The 20,749-nt window shown below is 45.2% G+C and overlaps 2 protein-coding genes across 8 annotated transcripts in view; one reads left to right on the top strand and one right to left on the bottom strand.

Annotated features, from left to right (window-relative positions):
- TRARG1 (trafficking regulator of GLUT4 (SLC2A4) 1) overlaps positions 1 to 999 on the bottom strand; it is a 221,822-nt gene extending 220,823 nt beyond the window's left edge. The window contains exon 1 of the mRNA XM_078680004.1: positions 315 to 999. Within this exon, the coding sequence (XP_078536130.1) occupies positions 315 to 710 (396 nt within the window). The 5' untranslated portion in view covers positions 711 to 999. The remainder of the gene's footprint in view (positions 1 to 314) is intronic.
- The window catches only part of LOC144822453 (uncharacterized), a 1,018,233-nt gene that overhangs the window by 590,565 nt on the left and 406,919 nt on the right, over positions 1 to 20,749 (top strand). The gene's annotated exons all lie outside the window — the stretch shown is intronic.

The raw sequence follows: 20,749 nt of genomic DNA, 5'->3' as shown, positions 1-20,749 counted from the left end.
TGCGTTTCGAAAAGACCCCGAAACCACCAAAAACTTCACATTTACATCTAGATGAAACGGTGGTGCAGTGACTTTATTTCTCTTTGGAAAACCGTACCGGCACCATGTGGAGCGATTCAATGTGACATAGAATACATAACCGTGCCATGGTCGGAATAAAAGGTTCACACCTTTAATTAAAAAGTTTCCCAGGAAAAGAACACCATTCTGAAAAATGGTAATGCTCCCTAGGGTGGAGCCATGAAGGGGGAGTTAAATGAAGGCGTGAAGTACATTCTTAAAAGGAACTCAAAGGTGTTGTGCTCAGTACTCACCATAATGGAAAAGACCAGCGCCACGATATTGACCGGCCACACCGGGCAGAAGCAGGAGAATATGGCGAGTATGAGGTAATCCGTGGGCCGGCCCTGCTCCTGGGCGTTGGTGGTGGCCGTGGAGGACGCCCTGGCCAGGCTGACCCTCGAGGGCGACAGGGGCGCAGACTCCAGCTGCCCGGCGGAGACCGACTTGTAGGGCACGCCGTTGCCGTTCTGCTCCATGTCCATGGACCTCTCGCTGGACATGGTGACCGAGAAGGACTTCTTCATGCCGTTCTCCTCCTTGCCCGCCGAGCTGGTCAGCAGTTTCTCCGTCTCCTGCGAGTCCGCGGGCTGCGCGTTGGCGCACTCGCCCAGGGTCTTGTCGAACTGTGCATCGGTGTTGATGGCCATGGCCGGGTCTGCGATGGACTGCGTCGGGGTCCCTGGGTGAGAGCAGCGCGTTAGTAAAGAGCTGTTAGACTTCCATCCCGGGCCGAGCAAGGGTGGGAGAATAAACAGAAAGAGCAGAGCGCCGGCGCCGAGCCTTCAGGACGCACAGGGAGGGAGGCGAGGTGGAGGCGCCGTGCGCAACCGGGGGAAGCCCGGGTGAATCCGAACTCCCTCAAGAGTTAAAAGGCCACGAGCGACGCGGAGTGTTCCGCTAGCAATACACTCACAGCAGCCGAAGTCTCCTTACCACCTCGTGCCCGAGAGCTGCAAACACACTGGCCACCACTGTTCGTTCGACGCAGCTGGGGGCGCGTGAGTGGAAGAGCCGTAGCGGGGCGAAACCACCTCCAAATGCAAGATTCGCACTGCTCTGGCGTGTGTCATAGGCTGGGTGAACTTGGCCACCCCTACCCACCTCTACTTTTCACACGTGCCTATCAACGCGTTCTCACCACCTGCCCCCGCTCCTCTCTATATGTGCTTTAAGTGGGGTGAATACGGTGGGCGTGGGGGTCCCTAAAAGGCGTGTTGGTCAATGAAGAATAACTCGCAATCTTCCAAAAGAGGCGTGGCCAATGGAATTGAGGGCGCGTTCTAAAAATGCAAACTAGAATCCTCTGCCTCACAGCCTGCCAGCTGACCATTATTTGGTGTGTCTTTGTGTGTTTTCTGTTAGTGCATCCAAACATGTCACATAACTACAAATCCTACAAGTCACACCTATTGACTTTGCCAATGGTGATTTCATTTTTGCCAAGAGTGGCTACATGAGCCAAAAACGCATTGTTGGGAACAACTAGAATGCCATAACATTATGTTATTTTAAAACAAGCCAGACCTATGGGCGTTGCTTGTGTTTATTAGAACGGATACTTAGTCAATATCAGATAAATAAGCAACAGCCATATCGTTGCAAATAATTAGAATTGAAAATGTTTGAATTCTGAAAATATGAGATTCTATAAATATTTGATTGGTTGGTGTGCTTTTGCAATGATTTCGGAGGTATTTTTCCAACACTCTGCAACAACAGTGTTATTGTGCTCTCAGCATATGTATAGTGCTCTCCTGCTGTTTGAATGGCACCGAAGCACTTTCTCAGTCTACTATGGTTCAAATTCTTTTGGGTATCCGGCCCTAGGTGAGGTAGGCAGCTGTATGTATGTGTGTGAGTCTGTGTGTGTGGTGTATCGAGGACAGGTGGAGGGTACTTTTAAGAAGCTGCAACATTTTCATACCCCGGCCACCATGGAGTGGTGGGTTATTCAAAAGAGTCAATGAACATGTCTGATTAGTGTTACAGGAAGGCTGACTGACAACCAAATCCAAACTCTCGCACTTGTTTGTGCCTATGTTGTGAGTGGTTCAGACTAGACACAGCTCTAGTGATACCAGCCCTCATAAGCATTACTTTACACAAATTCACTAAAACAGACCCTGTTCGCCTTCATCCTGTCCTGATCATCGGGGGTAAAGGGGAGGCGCATCTCTAGCACAAACATTTAAAATACATTCCAATTTCATGTTTTCTTCTATTTGGTTTTTATGGCAAAATAAAAATATCTTAATTTTAATTCTATTTGCCAACGGGAGATGGTGGTGTGGGTGAATGCACAGTGGTGTTGTCATGGCCTACAATGATAGTGCAAAACATGGAAATAATGTTATTTCTTTCTACAGGTTTGGATGCTGCCTCAAAAAAACTCCACAATATTCCTAAAATCCCTGAACGCAAACTGAATTTGACCTAAAGCTTGCAATTCTTGACTCTCCTTTTTCTTTCGATTGACTCACTAATTCTGTTCCATCTACTGCATCTACTCATCTCTCTCGAGGAATGCCTGCTCTAAATCACATGCATCTTTGCCTGAATCCGAATTGTATCTCTGCAACTTGTCCACACCTCATTTCAAATATCACTACTTTGCCTTTAAAAGTCATACATACCCCTGCAACCTAACAATACCTAATTTCCTGCAGCTCTTATAGTTATACCATCAACCAATGCAGGAAGTCACATATTCTCTCTCCTGTTAAAGATCACACCTAACTTCTATTGATTTATTCTACCACATAGAAACTGGATTAAATGCATGAAATTGTTTCTTGAGAGTGCAAGTCTAATCTCAATAACCAACCAAAACAATATCTATCTATCTATCTATCTATCTATCTATCTATCTATCTATCTATCTATCTATCTATCTATCTATCTATCTATCTATCTATCTATCTATCTATCTATCTATCTATCCATCCATCCATCCATCCATCCATCCATCCATCCATCCATCCATCCATCCATCCATCCATCCATCCATCCATCCATCCATCCATCCATCCATCCATCCAAGCCCGCCCAGTGGCGGTTGCCACTGACTAGTTATAGTTAGGATTGTGTTTTCATAGGCAATACCTTCTTTGTGTTGCTAATAACTATAGCACAGTTTTACGAATATCCACAAAAACCTTTAAAAAAAGTGCTACTTTTTGGTTAGTTTGCACTTGAAAAGTATCAAGGTGATCCGTCAAGTGTATTTTCCGTATTCATTTTTTCCTCATTAATTTTTCTGTAGGATCTTTTGACACAGTTACAGCCTAAACAGCTGAACAGATTTACTCCAAATGTAGTAGAAGGCTAGATCTTCGTCCAGAAAGAGTGCTTTTTGTGATTTGGTGTAAATCTGTGGAGTCGTTTTTAGCAATTAATGCTCAAAATTTTGGGATATTTCACATCACAGATCATCCTCGGTGCCGACAGATCTCTAGGAGAGTTTGTATTGGCTGCCATTATAATCGACAACAATGTGGCGGCAGGCATTATTGGAGTGGGGAAGCAAAAAGTTTTTTTTTTAAAAAGACATAAAGGGGCAGGACAGGGATACACTGACCCCCAAGGTCTATTGCCAAAACACGTTTAAAAACATTTTAGACATGAACACATGGAGGAACCATGGTAAAGTAAAAAAAAAAAATGTAAAAAGTGCAGACTCCCAAGTGTTTTAAAAATGATCTCTATAGTTGCCCAGGTCCTGGTGGGAGTTGGGGAGGCACATTGACAAATAAGGTCAAGGGGGCACGTGAGCCTCCGCCCCAGGCCTCCAAGTGGCCCGGGGAACACCATTCCCTGGGGCTGACAAATAAGGATTAGGGGGGCCTGTGACCCGTGCAAAAAGCCTCCATAGTCCCGAGGTTCCCAATCCCCCTGGGCCCACATCTTATCAAAGGGAAGGGGGCAGGAGCCGACGGGGCACGGGACTCCCATCGCGGCTCCCAACAAAAGTAATTATCTAGGGGGCCGGGGTGGGCACTTGGGTAGCTCCTGCATGGCCTTGAGAAATGGGGCCACTTGCTCTGTGCCGACGATTGGCGGGGTCCTTGTGCTCCACCAATAGCCCTTTATAAAAAAAAAAACAATGGGTGTCCTGGGTAGGACCGGGACACTCACAAAAATAAAAAGAAAAAAGAAAAAAGTTAATAATAACTGAGCTGCCACAGCTGCTCAATTATTATTCATTGCTCCTTCAAGGAGCGCCCGCATGATGCCCCTGGAGGGCACTTTTACATATTTACATTTTTTGATGGTGTCCCTAGAAGAGGTACTGCCAACATTGTTTTTAATGTTGTGAAGGTCTGCTGGGAGTTCTGCAGGCCCTAGCAACATTAGAAAAAGAAAACGCAAGTCTCCTGGATCATTTAACATCATGACCTCTAGAGAACTTACTATATGTTTAAAGCATTTCCCAGATTGAAGCTTTTTCCCTATAGCCAGGAATGCAGCACCCATCTTTTATATACTTCTTTAGGCCACATAAAAATGCAGCCATAGAACATGTATATAAAAGATATTAGGACCTCTCGTGGTTGCTTTTATGATTGCATTTTTTGGGCTAAGCAATGGTAAAAGGAAGATTTAGAGACTTGTTTTTAAAAAAAAATCTCTCTGATTATTTAAAAGAAAGAGCCACAGACACGTAAGCAATCAATATTAATAAACATTGATTTGTTTGTATGATTGAAGTACACATTTGATTAAAATTAATGGTGATTTTTGGAGAAAGTTCTATTTTATGTATAGGTGGATGGTTGGTTGAGTGGGTTTCGCTGCCTGACGGGGTAGCTTCCAGCCGGGGATCAGGGTGTTGTGTGCAGCGGAAGGTAGGGTTTGGCCACAGGTTCAAAGGCTGTGCACAGCGAGGAGTGTCTGCTAGCTTGGGGTTGGATGCAGGGCCTGACCACAAGCTAGTCCCCGGCGACCAACCCCCTGCAGCACAGGGGACATGCGGGGCATGGGGTGGCTGCCTGTGGGTGGTTGGATAAAGGGCCTGGCCACAGGCCAAACCCTGCCACGCACGTCCAAAGGCCGTTCGCGGCAGGAGGTTGTCTTTTTGTTACAAAAAAACCTACAAATCATTGAAAAAAACACAAACGTTAAACTGATGTTAAAGTTAAGTATGATAATATATTATTTTGCATTAAAAAAAACATAGAAATTCACTTTAAAAACCTAATAGTTGAAGGGGTGTTATAAGTAGGTGAAAATGTCAGTCAAAACATACCGTTTTAAACTAACAAAATCACTGAAATTCACCATTAATAGTTATCTCAAGAAACTACAATTTGTATTCTTAGGTAAATACACCATGTGCCCTTGCAATGCGCTGTTAATTACCTCACATATTGCATCACTCATGACATCTTCTATGACATCTTCTTTGACATCATTGGTAAAATCACTGCAGCATCTGATATGACTTCATTGACGACAACACTGTGAATAGCAGCGGCATGAGTTATAGTTACCTTAGAGCACGAGTAATTGTTATTTGAGATAACTATTACCGCTAAATTTCAGTATTTTTGTTAGTTTAAAATGGTATGTTGAGTAACATTTTCACCTAACTGTAAAGTCCCTTTAACCTTCGGTGTTTTCGGTGATAAAAAATATTTAATAAAACGAATCCTGTGTTCTAGTGCTGCGTTCTGTTCAGCGTAAAGTGCTACAATACCCCTACAGCACTTGTAAGTACTATATGAATGCAATTAGAATACAATACAATATATGATCTTCCTGCCTCATACTAGTACTAATTTCATAACATTCAGTGGTTGAGCGACCAGTTGTAGTTCATACAGACTGAATAATAATTTACTTTGATTGCTTGACACTCACATTAGACAAAACTGATGTGAGTCATGTCAATCACCCAGTACTGTACCAGTCCACAGCAATAAACCACCCATCACTAACGGAGCAGGCATGGAATAACTGAAGCGATCTGCCATGTGCCGCTCGCCAACTGACGGTTTTAATTTAGTCCACTCCGGCGGGTACCAACTAACTCCTTACTATAACCCATTTTGGTATTTCATAATTGTGAGAAGTTGGCCTGGCATATGCTGTCCACTATTCTAGTGGGCACCTTGAACCAGTCAAAACGACCCCTTATTGATAGTAGGTTAAAGACAACCTTATAGAAAGCTATCCTAGTGGTAGCTGTGGAGAGCAGCCTTCAGGCTAAGTCTAGAAGGAATGTAAAGCAATTTGTTTTACCAGTCTATAATCTCGTGAATGACCAAATGAAAGGAGAACCACACCAGGTATATATATAAAATATATGTATTTTTTTTAAACACATTCCTCTAGTCTCTTTATGAGGCTAGAGGCAAAAGTACATCAGTTAAACTTATTTAGCACACAGTAAAATAGCACAGTATACGTTTTGCCCTAGGGGCCTCAAAAACCATATACTAAGAAAATGGTAAAAGAACCACGACTGACATAGATTCAAGGCCTAGAGCCTATTGAACTGCTCGGGCCACCAGGAACCACCTAAGGTAGTGACACAGGGGACCCACGGGGGATGCGTGCAGTGTCTAAACACAGACGCGAATCACCATTTACTTCTAAAGGGAAAATTGCGGTTGGAAAGTTACAAAGGAAGGACACTTAGAAGAGGACTTGGAGCAAATCCCTTTAGAACTAGGCAGTTCTAGAGTCAATACCCACAGGAGCACCAGAGTACTCGAGTTACCTCACCCAGGGAAGCCGGGTGCATAGGTGTCTTTTGATGTCGGGTTTTGTAATTGTCTTAAATGGCGAGCTGCGGAAAAGTGCTGCAGGCGACCAAGTCAAAAGTGTCTGGGTGGATCCATGCCTGGATGGGAGTCAAGAAGAACCTAAAAGCAGAAGGGACAGAGTCTGGGTCACTAGCCAGTGACAAGGAAGGCGAGGAGATGATGCCAACCAATGTCGGGTGATTTCAGGCGAAGAAGGTGAAGCCTGACTCTTCAGCCACGAGGGGCAGGAGGCGTCGACAACAACCAGGAACTGGATTCGAGCTGTCCTATGAAGGGTGTCGATGCTGCGGTGTCGGATTCCGGATGGGACCCAACAAGCCTTGGCAACAGCAACCCAAGCAGAAAGCAGAGATTGGTTTTGCTGCAGACCAACAAGGTCTGAGGGACTCACCCTTGGAAGGGGAGTCGGGGCACATCTGGAGCAAACAGGAAAGCCTAGGAAATAGAAGAGTTATCTTCGTGGGGACCCACCAGTCGACGGACCAGGGAACGCGAAGGAGCCTCAAGCGGAAATTCCAGGCACGGGCCCACGGAACTCTCGTGGAGTGTAGGCCCACAATTTTCGGTGCAAATGGTGCTCGGGGCTTGGACTACGAGTAGCCCCATGCACAACTTTAGGAAAGCTCGGGAAGTCGATGCACTTGCAAATGTGCCCAGTGTCCAGGAGTTCCAGTCCCACGTCTCTCATGATGGCTGTGGGTGTCAGCTTTCCTGAGATCTCGTGTCGGTTTCGGAGATGTCTGGAAGTCTGTGTCCTGTGTCGCAAATCCGTCGGGATCCATCGGGATCCTTGGAAATGCAGACTGCCAAGATGCTTCTTTGGTGCCTGTTTGAACAAGGGAGTCACTCCTTGACCCCACAGGAGATTCTTCCATCTTCTAGTCGGAATAGAATGTTGAAGTTCCAGGATATATGTTGCAGAGTTTCATCCAGTGTAATCTAATGTCCTAAAGACTGGGTTCCTATACTTATACTAAGTTTAGGGGTTGGACTTACTCTAGAGACCCACCTGTGGGTGGATCCAGGGAGAGGGTGGTTACACCCCTTTCCCGTTGTCCAGTTTCGCGCCAGAGCAGGGGCTGAGTGCCCCTGCAACTGGTTTGAACTGGGATATGCACAGGGACACCAAGTGTGCCCCAAGCACTGTCTGAAAAGCATTCACTGAATGCACCCACCCAGCCCCAATACACTAAAGCCTGTCTGGGGAGGTGGTTACACCTTCCTGTGACAGGAAACCTATTGTCCAGGCCTCCCCTGCCGGAGTTTTGTCCAGCAGCAGGAGGTCAGCCTCGTGTCTGTGGCTGCAGCATCCATTTTGTGATGCTGGGGCTCTTTTAAACTATTACCGGTTAGGTAAGTGTGCACATGTCTTCTCCCTCTAGAAGGGTGGAATTCTACCCCCGCCGCCAGGACTGGCGGGGGGTAGGATTCCAAAGTGTTTAACACCAAACACAACATGTTTCTATGCAGCCATTCCAAAGTTAGCATTTACTGCAAGGTTATAATGCACTTAAGAGTATATGGCTCGGCTGCATCACAGAACAGCTACAGAGAATAGATTCCGAAAGCTGCAAAGGAGTCCTGCTCATGCATGGGCACCCTCTCACACAAAACCAAGCACTCTGCTTTCAGGATTGGTAAGGCCTGCCACAGGAGGGACTTATAGGTTTATATGTGTCAGTAATTAAAGGTAGATATAGGTAGCCTACATCTTAGTAAGGGGTGCATGCATCACCTTACACAGGCTGCAGTAGCAGACCTGTGGTGCCATTTTGGAAGGCTTTCCAGGGGTGGCATAATACATGCTTCAGCCCCTGGTAGGCCTCTGGGGTACCTATGCCCTTAGTACCTAAGGTACCATATACTAGGGACTCACAAGGATAACTCAGTAACCAAGCTGGAGTGTACCTAATGTACATGCAATCAATTTAGAGAGGAAGCAGCTAGGCTGGGGTCCTGGTTAGCAGGGCCCCAGAAGACTAAAGTCGAGAAACAGTGAAACACTAGCAAAAAATGGGGGTAACCATGGTAAGCAGATCCTACTCTCCTACAATAATGGCAATAAGATATTGGATGATAGTAAAGTCCATACCAGTAGCTCTCTGATCCCCATCTTCCTTCAATCTACCACTGCTGAGGTCCATAAACTTTAAACAAGATATGTCAGAATGGACAAACCAGTGCAGTAACTAGCTAAGTGGACTATGAAAATATGAACTACCATTAAGGGGACCTGAAGAGCAGCTCTATGCTGCCAGTTTACTGAAAACCATACATTTTGCACCCATTGCTCACACTTCTTCATCCTTCATACTGCTAAATGCTGCGCCCCATAACACAATAACCGTACTTCAGTGGTCATCACACAGAACATGTAAAAACTCCCTAATATGATCAAAACAAAGAGAACATCCTTCCAACCATACACCCTACACAGTGTAACATGCTACCCATATAGGCAAGTGCCTCTGCACCCTATATAGAGGTAGCAAGCACTATATAAGTGTTGCAGTGCAATACAATACAATTGTATATTAAACATTACAACATTTTGTGGAAGAGAAAGTGTTTTGAGTAATTCAGTCACTCTATTTCTCTCCTCACATCACTTTCCTCTGCAGTCTCTACCTCAATGTTACTAACACCCTTTTTCTAATCACATCACTCTTTCTGAAGTCCCCATCTTTATATTTCACTTCATATATTTCCTCTCCAGTACTGTATTTCTTCTGTCCCCTTCAGCATTTACTTCCTTTGGTCTGTCTTCAGCTTTCTATCTCACATGCACACTTGTCAACACTGAATTATCTTTTCCTTGAAATATCAATATGTCAGCAGTTGCACACCTCCTTCATAAACCTCTCTACAGAATTAATTCAAGCATATTTGACCATCATTCTAGGTGTTCTGCAGAGAGGCCAAAGATTCAATGACCATGTGTCTTGAACACATTTTTGTTCACAGTCATTTTTGTAACAGGCACTCCCAACTCCAGAGCCCTCAATCATACCTGTGTTGAACACAAGACTCATGTTGTATTCAAACAAAACCACAGAAATACAGCTAGGAAATACATTTTTGTTCGGGAAATAGAGGTACATGCGCAATTAAGTATGAATCAAAATGTGTGAAAGCTTCATCACTGACTTTAATTATTCTCACTTCTTACACTCGTTGAGAAAGATATCAGTGTTTTGATTGTGCTTAAAAGTAAGTTAAAGGCCTAACAGAAATTTGTTTTAGTGCCAGTTTTTTGTTAATGGTGGTGCTGGGGACTGACAGGTCCCCCCCACTTAAAGTCTTACTGTGTGTACCCAACACCTTTTTACCATATATTTCTCCACAGGTTTTCACTGTTTGTCACCCACCCTTCCTCACTAAGTATCCTCACCCCTTCGTACCTTGTGTTTCCCAGCACTTCTCACTCTGGGCCTGATTCACAAAGGGCCTCTGCACTCATGGGGAAGGCCACGCAGTTGTGGAGGAATCTCGCACTTTGGCAGAATCTCCGCAATGAGAATTCTAGTTGTGGAGATTCTGCACCGAGTGTGGAGACTCCCAGATGACTGAAGGGCTTCCGCCATGAAAGCAGAGGCCTTGTGAGTCAGATCCAGAGTGTTTTCCATACCTTTTTACTGTTTGTCTCCACCCCTACGTTCTTTAGCTCGCTTCGCCACCCCAGTTCAGACCCAGCCATATGCAAATCAGTCCTGACTCTGTTCCTCATGGGAATAGTCCAGCCCCAACTGACAAGGCAGGTCTTCCCTGGACCGTAAACCAGCATCCTGGGACCGGTTTCGGGATAACACCCCTCATCAGCCAGGCTAGCTTGAATTCAGTGGCAAAGGGAGCTAGATACCCACATCTGGGCATACCCTGCCATCTTAGGGCAAATAAAGCAAACACAAGAAGATGATGGACAGAGCGCTGAAACTTTTCAGACACTCACCCCCAGTCACAGTTCTGGGTGGAATCCATCCTTGTTCTTTAGCTCAATTTGACACCCCAGGTCAGACCCAGCCACCTGGGGGCATTTTACATTTTCAATGCTCTTGCATGGAACACAAAGGCCGAAAAAATTAGCGTCGGTATTATGGCCCTCAATAGTGTGAGATAACCGTCACTATGACCCAGCAGTTCTGTGGTGGACGGACCACTAGGTATGAGGTTACTGTCAGCAGAGCCAAGTGACGATCCACTGATTGCAACCCTACAGTTCCCCGAATCTAAATTGAAAAGGAGAACTGTGGTTTTGTTGGGCAAGAGGATAGCTAGCGTATGAAGTTCCTACAGCTCCCGTCAAATCAAATCAAATCTGAAACTAAGCCCAGACTCATAACTTTCCTGCTGTTACATGTAAACCCTGTTGTCAAAGCCCATAGGTAGTGGGTGATTGATTTAATCAGTCATTTATTGCTTGTGAAAAACTCTCTTTCCCAGTTTGCTGGTAAGAAATTGTTTATTGACAAAACCTTTTTTTAAACGCCTGAGGCAATTGTTTATTGATTGTGCCAGCCTGTTGTCAAAGCCCTTTGGGGAGAGGCGTATTGATTATAAAAACCTTTGTAAAAGCAAGTAGTGAGTGATCTGTTTATTGGCTAGAGCCACCATTACATAGCTTATTGTTTCCCCATATTCATTTATATTTCCAAGTGTAGTATTTATCCCAGTGTAGATTAAGTTACTTTTTCTTTTTAATGTATAAGCATTGGATGGAGTGGTTATGTTATTGAATGTTATCTATACTGAGTTCAGAGTGTTCAGCCCACAGCAGCTCCCTGAGTAAGCCTTGAACTGCTCAGCCTCATGACCTGAAAATGTACTTGGTGCACAGTGACCTAAGGTAAGGAAACCTCAGACACTAAAGCTAAAATGCCCCCAATTGACACTTTCAGAGACAAGAAATGCATGATTGCCCAAGAAATCTCTCAAACCAGTTAGACAAGCCAATAAGAACTTGTATGAAGATCCTTGGTTGAATTTTGTTCAGGTTTTACTTTGCGGTAAGAAGTCTAATTTCCAGGAAATGATTGGGGCGTTTGCTATGAATGTAGAATTTAGGCCACAAAGTGATCCATCCAAGAAGCCTCTGAGTCAGTGATCAGGAAGCAAAGAGGATGTGGTAGTTTGTTAACTGTTTAGTAAAGCTTTACACTGCATAAGTCATCACCCTTTTTTTCTACGTGCCTGCCGTACTTTTTCACTACCTTTGTCATCGTCCCTTTTCATAATGTGTCCTCCCCTTCTCACTACATGCTTTTCTCTGTATCCACGTATCCTCCGCTCCTTCTGGCCCCACTCCTTCTCACCATGTCAGTATCCCCTTTCTCATTATATACTCCCCACCTCGTTCTCACTGTTTTCCCACCTCTTACTACTTCCTTCTGCTCCACCTTCACTAGACTTGTGTTCAATAACTTTTTTCTATGCATGCCTCCGCCTCCTTTTCACCCTATGTTCACTCCCCTTCTCATTTCCTCACCATTTCATACCACGCCAACCACCCCTTTCTTACTGTGTGTCTCTTACCATCTTCTCACTACATCTCCTACCCTATCTCACTACATGAATTTAGCAGTTCCCCTTGTTATTACCTATGTACCCCATCTCTGTCTCACTACTTTTCATTCACTCCTTTTAGGTTTGCTAACGACGTCTTGGGGACATTCAGAAAGCTTCCCCGGGAATGCACTCCTCCCATTGTTTACAATTGACTTTGTGATTGGTAACTCATATTTGCTTGCTTCCTATTTGCTGGTTCTGTTTTATTTTAGGCTGTCCAGCTTGGGTGTGTCCCTTCATTTGCCCAACCCCTATTTATTGTATTCTTCCACCAGTGCTCCATTTCTGTAAAAAGACCTTTAAATCTTGTTCTTATCTTGTCACATTTGCTGTGCATTCAAAGATAGAGGGCGAATGTCAGGCTCCGTCTTCCAAGGAGCTCTGTGTTTACTTTTCTTTCTCTGACTTCAAAGTGAGAGGATTAATGTGACAATCATGATGGGTGCTGGATGCCTTTTTTCGTAGCACAGAACTACATTTACATGTCTGTAAATGAACTCTTCAGATATTTCAGAATATATAAGAATTAGAAAAGCACAACTGAAGCACACTTTTTGGCAATTCTGAAGAGTGTGCAAATCAATACACTAGGTCAGTGGTTCCCAAACTTTTGACTCTTGAGGACCTCCATTGAGTTAAATTTCAAATATTAAAACAGTAATAAAAAAAAAACACAATTGTGCACACAAATCAAATTCTCAAAGTACTAAGGATTTTAGAGCCAGATGTACGACCATTTTATTTAGTGCCTCGCAATTGGCGACCCATTGCGAGTGGCAAATTGCGAGTCGCTAAATGAAATGTACAACAGTGTGTTTAACACTGTTTGGGATTCCCAATGGGTCGCAAATTGCGAGGGCTATGTACATGGCCCAATAGGTTTTTGCATGCGCAAACGGGTTCGCTAATACGTTTGCGCATATAAAAACGGGTCGCACATCTGGCCCTTAGTATTTTATATTGAAGGAATACCCCCTCTGTCACATGTATTTCCATTGTTTTATAGCCTCTCTCATACCATTGTAGCATGTCAGAGCACTTTACATCACACACATATAGAGACAATGAATCATACATGTAAACCAGTGTATAGAAAATGTTACATAAGGTAAAGGGGACTACAAGGTGTAGTGTTCACATGTCATTCATGCTGGTAGGCATTTTTAAAGATTGCTTGGTCTGGAAAAGCACATACTCAGGATTCAGAACATAACACAGTGGCTAGCTTTGGCTTTAACGTGAAAAATGTATTTCTTGTCAAATAATTTTTTTTATCAGCATCAGGATAATAAATGACTGGGAAAAAACATAAGTTACTAACTGGTACCATGCAGTTTGCAAGCAGCTCTTTGATGACAGCTTAAAGGTCCCTTGGCTAGATTATGATTGTCACTTATAAGTGCACAGTAACAAAAGAATCTATGTGACAAAAGCAGTAACCAAGGACCTATGCACATAAAATCTGCTTTTTAAAATGCTTGTTACACATTCTTTGCAGTAGGCACATTAACCCTCTGTGCTACAATAGTTAAGTCAAAGCTGCCACTGAACAAAACTCTCCTCTCTCTCCAGCAAGTACATTATCACTGGCATTATCTTGACACTTTATTGTTGCTCGAACTCTGCTAATTATACAAGACACTTTGCTGTGCTTTTAAAACTGCTGCCTATGGCCCCCCTGGGAATGTGTCACGGACCCCTGGGGGTCCACGGACCCCAGTTTGGGAAACACTGCACTAGGTGATGACAGTTCCACCAATTATTGTTTGAGCACTGTATACTTTTATCAGTAAACCTGTATGTCTGTGCCTAAGTAATGTTCATTTCAATCAAAGATATGTTGTCTGTGATGGCAGTATGCTACCCCACCATGCTTACTTCACTTTACCACACTTCACTCTACTCTACACCACTCCACACCACTGCAGTTAACTGTGCAGGACTCCACATCACTGCACTCTACCATGCACCACTCTACTCTGCACCACTGCACTCAATGCCACTTGACTTCACTCTACACCACTCTACTCTGCAACACTGTATTCTCCACCAACAAACCCTATCCCACTCTTCTCTGCACCACTTTACTCTATACCACTGCACTCTACTCTTCATAGCTCCAATCTACACTACTGCACACTTTTCCAATCCACTCTATATCACAGCATTCTGACGAATACATCTGTCTGTGGATTCCTCACCTTTTGAATTACCCCAATGTGTAGGATTACACAGAACCTTTTCTCCTCTGTTCTCCCACGTCGACAAGGACGTCACAATGGAACAGCTCCGAACGTGACTCCACTTGATGTCATCAGACCCATAAGAAAACCTTGTTGGTGTGCTGACGTCAGTTCCCTTTTTTCCACACTGTCAGCGTGTAACAGTTTTGTTCCCAGGCTCTCCATTTCTCAGAGTTTTCATTGGTGATGTTGCTGCGACTTTGTAGCCATTGAAGATGACTACTCTTAGAAAATCGGGATTCAAGCCATGCAGGGAATGCGGGACCAGATGTCGATCACTGACGCGGACAAAAATGGTTTGTGGTGTCTGTCCTCAAATCACGAGGTTGGGACATGCACTTCATGTAAGCGGATGAATCCGAAGGCCCAAAAGGATTGAAACTGATCAAAGTCGCCTACACCTCATACTCCTCCAAGAAGAACAAGAAGGAGCGACGCTATGGTTCTCGGCGTCATTCTTCAAAGGACGCAACTCCGAAGGCAGTATCTCCGAGTCCTAGGCGTGATCGCAAGGATGATATCTCTCCTACTCCTTCACCAGGTGTGTCTCTGTCTCCGTCTCTGGCACCGAGGGCTGTTACTCCTCTGAGGAATGTTACTCCTTCTCCAGGGCCGAGGTCAGCTACTCCACCTCCAGCTCCGGCACCGAGAGCACCTACTCCGTAGCCATAGCCGGATTTGGTGCATCCATGTACGTCTCCAGAGCCCTTTGATTCCGGATTCAGCATATCCTGCATTTCCGACTGCAGGATCGGATCAGTTGTATTTTTTAAATACTATGTTTAGCATTTTCACAAGGGCTGCGAATTCTACTGGTGCACCTTCTGGCCTTACGGGTCCATTAGCTTACTCTCTGGGAGGGTTTCCCCCTCATTTTCCCCAGGCGCCATTCATGCACTTTAGGCCTGTAGCACCAAGAAGTTGGCCTCCTCAGGCACCGAGGTTGCTGACGCCATTGTAGTTTCACAGGGTCGTGTTCCATTGGATGGTTCTTCTCCGGCTCCGTCCAGATCCGAACCAGCGCTGTTCAACCTCAGCTACTTCGAACCGTGTTCCCGCAGAAGTATCTCCAGTTTATGGTGGGGTTCTCAACATTACCAGTTTGTGGTCCTTCTGTTTGGCTTTACTTCTGCACCTCGGGTCTTCACAAAGGTGATGGTGATGGTGGCAGCACTTCGCAGAAGGTCCAGGATTTCTGTGGTTCCCTATCTGGATGACTGGTTGCTCACAGCAAGGTTGCCAGCGATGGTGCTGCATCATTTGCAGGTAAATACACAGCTATTGCTCAGCTTGGGGTTTTCAATAAATGTACCAAACTCTCACCTGGTGCCTTATCAGCGTAACCTGTTCATAGAAGCAGTACTGGAAACTACTGTGAGTCGTGCCTTCCCTCCTCCACAGAGGATTCAAGACATCCAGGCTATGATTCCACTTTTCCAGAATGAAGTGTTTGTTCCAGTCCTGAAGGTCTTGTGCGTGCTTAGTCTGTTTGCTTCCTGCATTTTGTTGGTCCACCATGCACGCTGGCATATGAGGCCCCTCCAGTGGTGCCTCTGCAGGGAGTGGTTTCAACACAACGGAGAACTCAGGGAAGTGGTCAGCATCTCCAGAGACACTGCAGCAGATCTGCAATGGTGGAATGTTTCAGGCAACCTGTCTTAAGGGAAGCCATTTAGCCCTCCTTCTCCAGTGACCACAGTGATACCAGATGCCTTTACTCTAGGGTGGGGAGCTCATCTGGGCGTTCTGGAGGTCAAATGTCTTTGGTCTCCAGAGGACAGACTGATTCACATCAATCTTTTGGAATTGCGGGCAATACGCCTGGCTCTCCAGGTCTTCCTTCATTCCCTCCACAGTCATTCGGTACAGACAACACTACTGTGATATGGTACTGAAATAAACAGAGAGGAGTAGGGTCGTATCTTCTCTGCAAAGAGGCTTTGTGACTTTGGTCCTGGGCTCAGGACCGTCGGATCTGTGTGATCGCAAATCACTTGGCCAGAGTGCTGAATGTGCATGCAAAGCGATACAAAAGGGGATGATGGACGGAGCGTTTGAGCAAATCAAACACTCACCCCCAGTAAACTGATCTGGGTTTAATCCATCACCATTCTTTAGCCCACTCAGCCACCCCATTTCAGACATGGCTATATGCAAATCAGTCTGACCCTGTGCCTCATGGGAACAGTCCAGCCCGAACTGCAAAGCCATGTCTTCCCTGGACCGGAAACAAGCATCATGGGACCGGTTTCGGATTCATAATCCTCATCAGCCAGGCTATCTTGAATCCAGTGGCCAAGTGAGCAAGGGACTCACGTCTGAGCATACCCCGCCACACTTAGGGCGAACAAAGCGAATGTGCATGCAGACAGTCTCAGTAGGTAATATTCAGCCAATCAAGAGTGGCATCTTCATCCGGAGGTAGTTCTTCACATTTTCAGGATGTGGGGGTTCCCTCAGTTGGACCTGTTAGCTACTCACAAGAACGTGCACTGTCTATCATTCTGAAGTCTACAGTATCCAACGCAGGGAGCGTTGGGGGATGTGTTTCAGTTCACAGCTTCTTTAAGCGTTTCCCCCATACCCTTGATTCCGCGAGCTCTGAGGAAGATTCGCCAAGACAGGGCCCAAGTCAAATTGATCGCCCTGGATCGGTCGCGAAGAGTGTGGTACACAGACCTCCTTTACCTCTCCTTACACCCTCTGCTCCGTCTCCCTCTCAGGGCAGACCTCCTCTTGCAAATGCTGGGGCAAGTTCTACACCCCCACCTCCAGAGCCTGCACCTTCATGCCTGGAGATTGAACAGGGCAACCTGAGTTCTTTCTCTCTCCCACTGGATGTGGTGGACAATATTTTATCAGCCAGCAGACACTCCACTAAATCTGTCTATGATGGTAGGTGGGCTAGATTTATGAAATGTTATGGAGAGAAATCAATTGATCCCTTCAAAGCCCATTTAACTGATGTTCTGAGTTTGTCTCTGACCCTGGCACAACAGGGTTACACAGTGGCAACTGTTAAATGTTACTTATCTGCCTTGTCAACTTTTATTTGTTTGACGGATCAACCCTTGTTGTTTAAATCTCCTATAGTTATGAGATTTATTAAGGGTCTCAGTAATAGGTTTCCTCCCTCTCATTTTTATTATACCTCAGTGGGATTTGAATTTGGTTCTCATATTTTTGATGGGTTCACCCTTTGAACCTTTGCATAGTTATCCTATAAGGTGTCTAGCTTTTAAAACTATATTTTTAGTCGCAATCACATCTGCTAGGAGGGTGAGTGAATTGCAGGCTCTGAGTTCCAAGCCTCCTTTTACATATTTCCATGCGGATAAGATGGTTCTTAGGACCTGAGCTGCTTTCCTGCCTAAGGTGGTCACCCCTTTCCACTTGGGGCAGTCCATCACCTTACCTACTCTCTGCTCTCCCTCTCACCATTCTAACGAGGAGGAAATACTTCATTGCCTGGATCCCAAGAGGGGGGTGAGCTTCTACTTGGATAGAACCAGGGAATTCAGGCTGGATAATCAACTCTTCGTAGGATATGTGGACAAGATGAAGGGCAAGGCTGTCCACAAAAGAATGCTGTCCAGGTGGATAATCCTGTGCATTAAGATCTGCTATGCCTTGGCCAGGGATGAGCTTCTCGAAGGTATTCGTGCTCATTCTGAGAGCTAATCTTCTTCTTCGGTTTTGGCTAGAGGTGTCCCTGTGGTAGACATCTGCAAAGCTGTAACTTGGGCCTCCCTCCACACTTTTGCAAAACACTATCGTTTGTATTTGGAAGTGAGGTGGGATGGCCATTTTGCTCATTCTGTGTTGCAGGATTTTTTTGGTATATTGGTATAGGCAGGCAGGCATCCTCCTCCGAGAGCTGGACTGCTTGGGGAGTCAATTCAAAAGGTGAGGAATCCACAGGCAGATGTATCCATCAGAAGAACAAGTTACTTACTTTCAGTAATGCTTTTTCTGATGGATACAGTATCTGCCTGTGAGTTCTTCACTGACCCACCCACCTTCCTGTTGCCTGTCTGCTTATACCTAAAATTAATTAATGAATGCTGTGATTTCTCAAGGTTACTTCAATTTGGGAAATATCCATGATTTGGTCTTTCCTGATTTGGTTGTGTTTTGTATACTATGCATACTTGTGAGAAGGTTGTTGGTTCACCTGTTTTGCCTTAAAGGCACAGAAAAAATGGGTGGAACTGACATCAGCATGCTAACGAGGTCTTCTTATGGCTCCGATGACGTCATGCGGAGTTGCGTGCGGAACCATTCCATAGTGACGTTCTCGGTGACGTGGAAGAGCTGAGGAGAAAAGATTCCGTGGAATGTTGCGCATTTGGGCAATTCAAAAATTGAGGAATCCAGAGGCAGATACTGTATCCACCAGAAAAAGCATTACTGAAGGTAAGAAACTTGTTTGGTTATGCCAATTCACTCTACTCTGCGGCATTCTACTCTGAAAGAATCTACTCTATGCCACTGTCCTCTAAGCCAGTCTAATCTACTCTGCACCACTGCACTCTACGACACTTCACTCTACGCCACTGCAGTCCATGCCACTGTACTCGACTCTACGCCACTCTACTCAGAAACAAAATCTACTCTATGCCACTGCACTCCACACCACTCGATTCCACACTGCACCATTCCCCTCTATTGCCACAGCAGTATATGCCACTCTTCTCAAACCAGTACACTCTACACCACTCTACATCATTACATTCTATGTCACTTCACTCTGTACCACTCTAAACCAACGCCCTCCATCACTCCACACTGCACTCTACTGAGCTCTCCATCAATGAACTCTCCACCAGTTTACTCTGAAACAATGTATTCTCTGCCACCAAACTCCATCCCACTCTTCTCTCCGTCACTGCACTCTATGCCACTGAACTCTACTCTGCTTCGCTCCACTCTGTGCCACTGCAATCTATGCCAATCCACTCTATATCAATGCAGTCTATGCCATTTCACTCTACTCTATGCCACTCTGCTCTGTAACAGTCTACACCACTGCACTCTAAGCCACTCTAATCTACTCTGCAAATGGCATGATTGATTGATTGCCCCACCACACTCTACAACACTTCTTTCTAGGCTACTGCAGTCTATGTCACTACACTCTACTCTATGCCACTCTACTCTGAAACAATCTACTCTATGCCACTATACTCCTCGCTACTCTATTCTACTCTGTGCCATTCCTCTCTATGCCACTGTACTCTAAGCCACTTTTTTTCAAAACCAATACATTCTACACCAATATACTTTGCACCACTGCACTGTACTGCACTATACTCTACTCTTCAACACTCTACTCCATGCCACTGCACTCTATGCCACTCTTCTCTACACCGTTACATTCTATGTGACTTTACTCTGCACCACTCTACACCAATGCACTCTACTCTATATCACTACACTCTACCGCACTCTACTCTGCAACACTACACTCTCCACCACTGAACTCTACACCACTCTACTCTGTGCCACTGCACTCTATCCCACTGCATTCTACACCACTCTACTTTGCACCACTCCACTCTACACCACTTCACTCTCTGCCACTGCTCTCTACGCCAATGCACTCAATGCCATTCTTCTATGCCCCTCCACTCTTCTCTGTACCACTCCAGTCTACTCTGCACCATTTCACTCTACGACACTTAACTATACTCTAAAGTAGTCTACTCAACACCACTGCACTCTACACCATTCTACGCCACTGCACTGTATGCTGTGCCACATTACTCTGCACCACTCTACTATGCAACACTGCACTCTACGCCACTCTATGTTACACCTCTGCACTCTGTACTACTCCACTCTACTCTGCACCACTTCACTGCATCCTACGCTATGTCACTGCACTCTATGCCAATGCACTCTACACCACTTTACTCAAAACCAATGCACTCTGTGCCATTGCACTCTTTGACAAATTACTCTGCACAACTGTACTTTACGCCACCTCACTCTAGGCCACTCTACTTCATGATACAACACTCCACTCTACGCCACTCCACTCTATAATACTCCACTCTATGACACTCTACTCCATTCATTAAACACTACTCCACTCCATGTCACTCCACTCTA

This window comes from Lissotriton helveticus, chromosome 3_1 (genome assembly GCF_964261635.1).
Source record: "Lissotriton helveticus chromosome 3_1, aLisHel1.1, whole genome shotgun sequence".
Taxonomy (NCBI): Eukaryota; Metazoa; Chordata; class Amphibia; order Caudata; family Salamandridae; genus Lissotriton; species Lissotriton helveticus.
The sequence above is the reverse complement of the archived record's forward strand: the minus strand, read 5'-3'. Positions and strand labels throughout refer to the sequence as shown.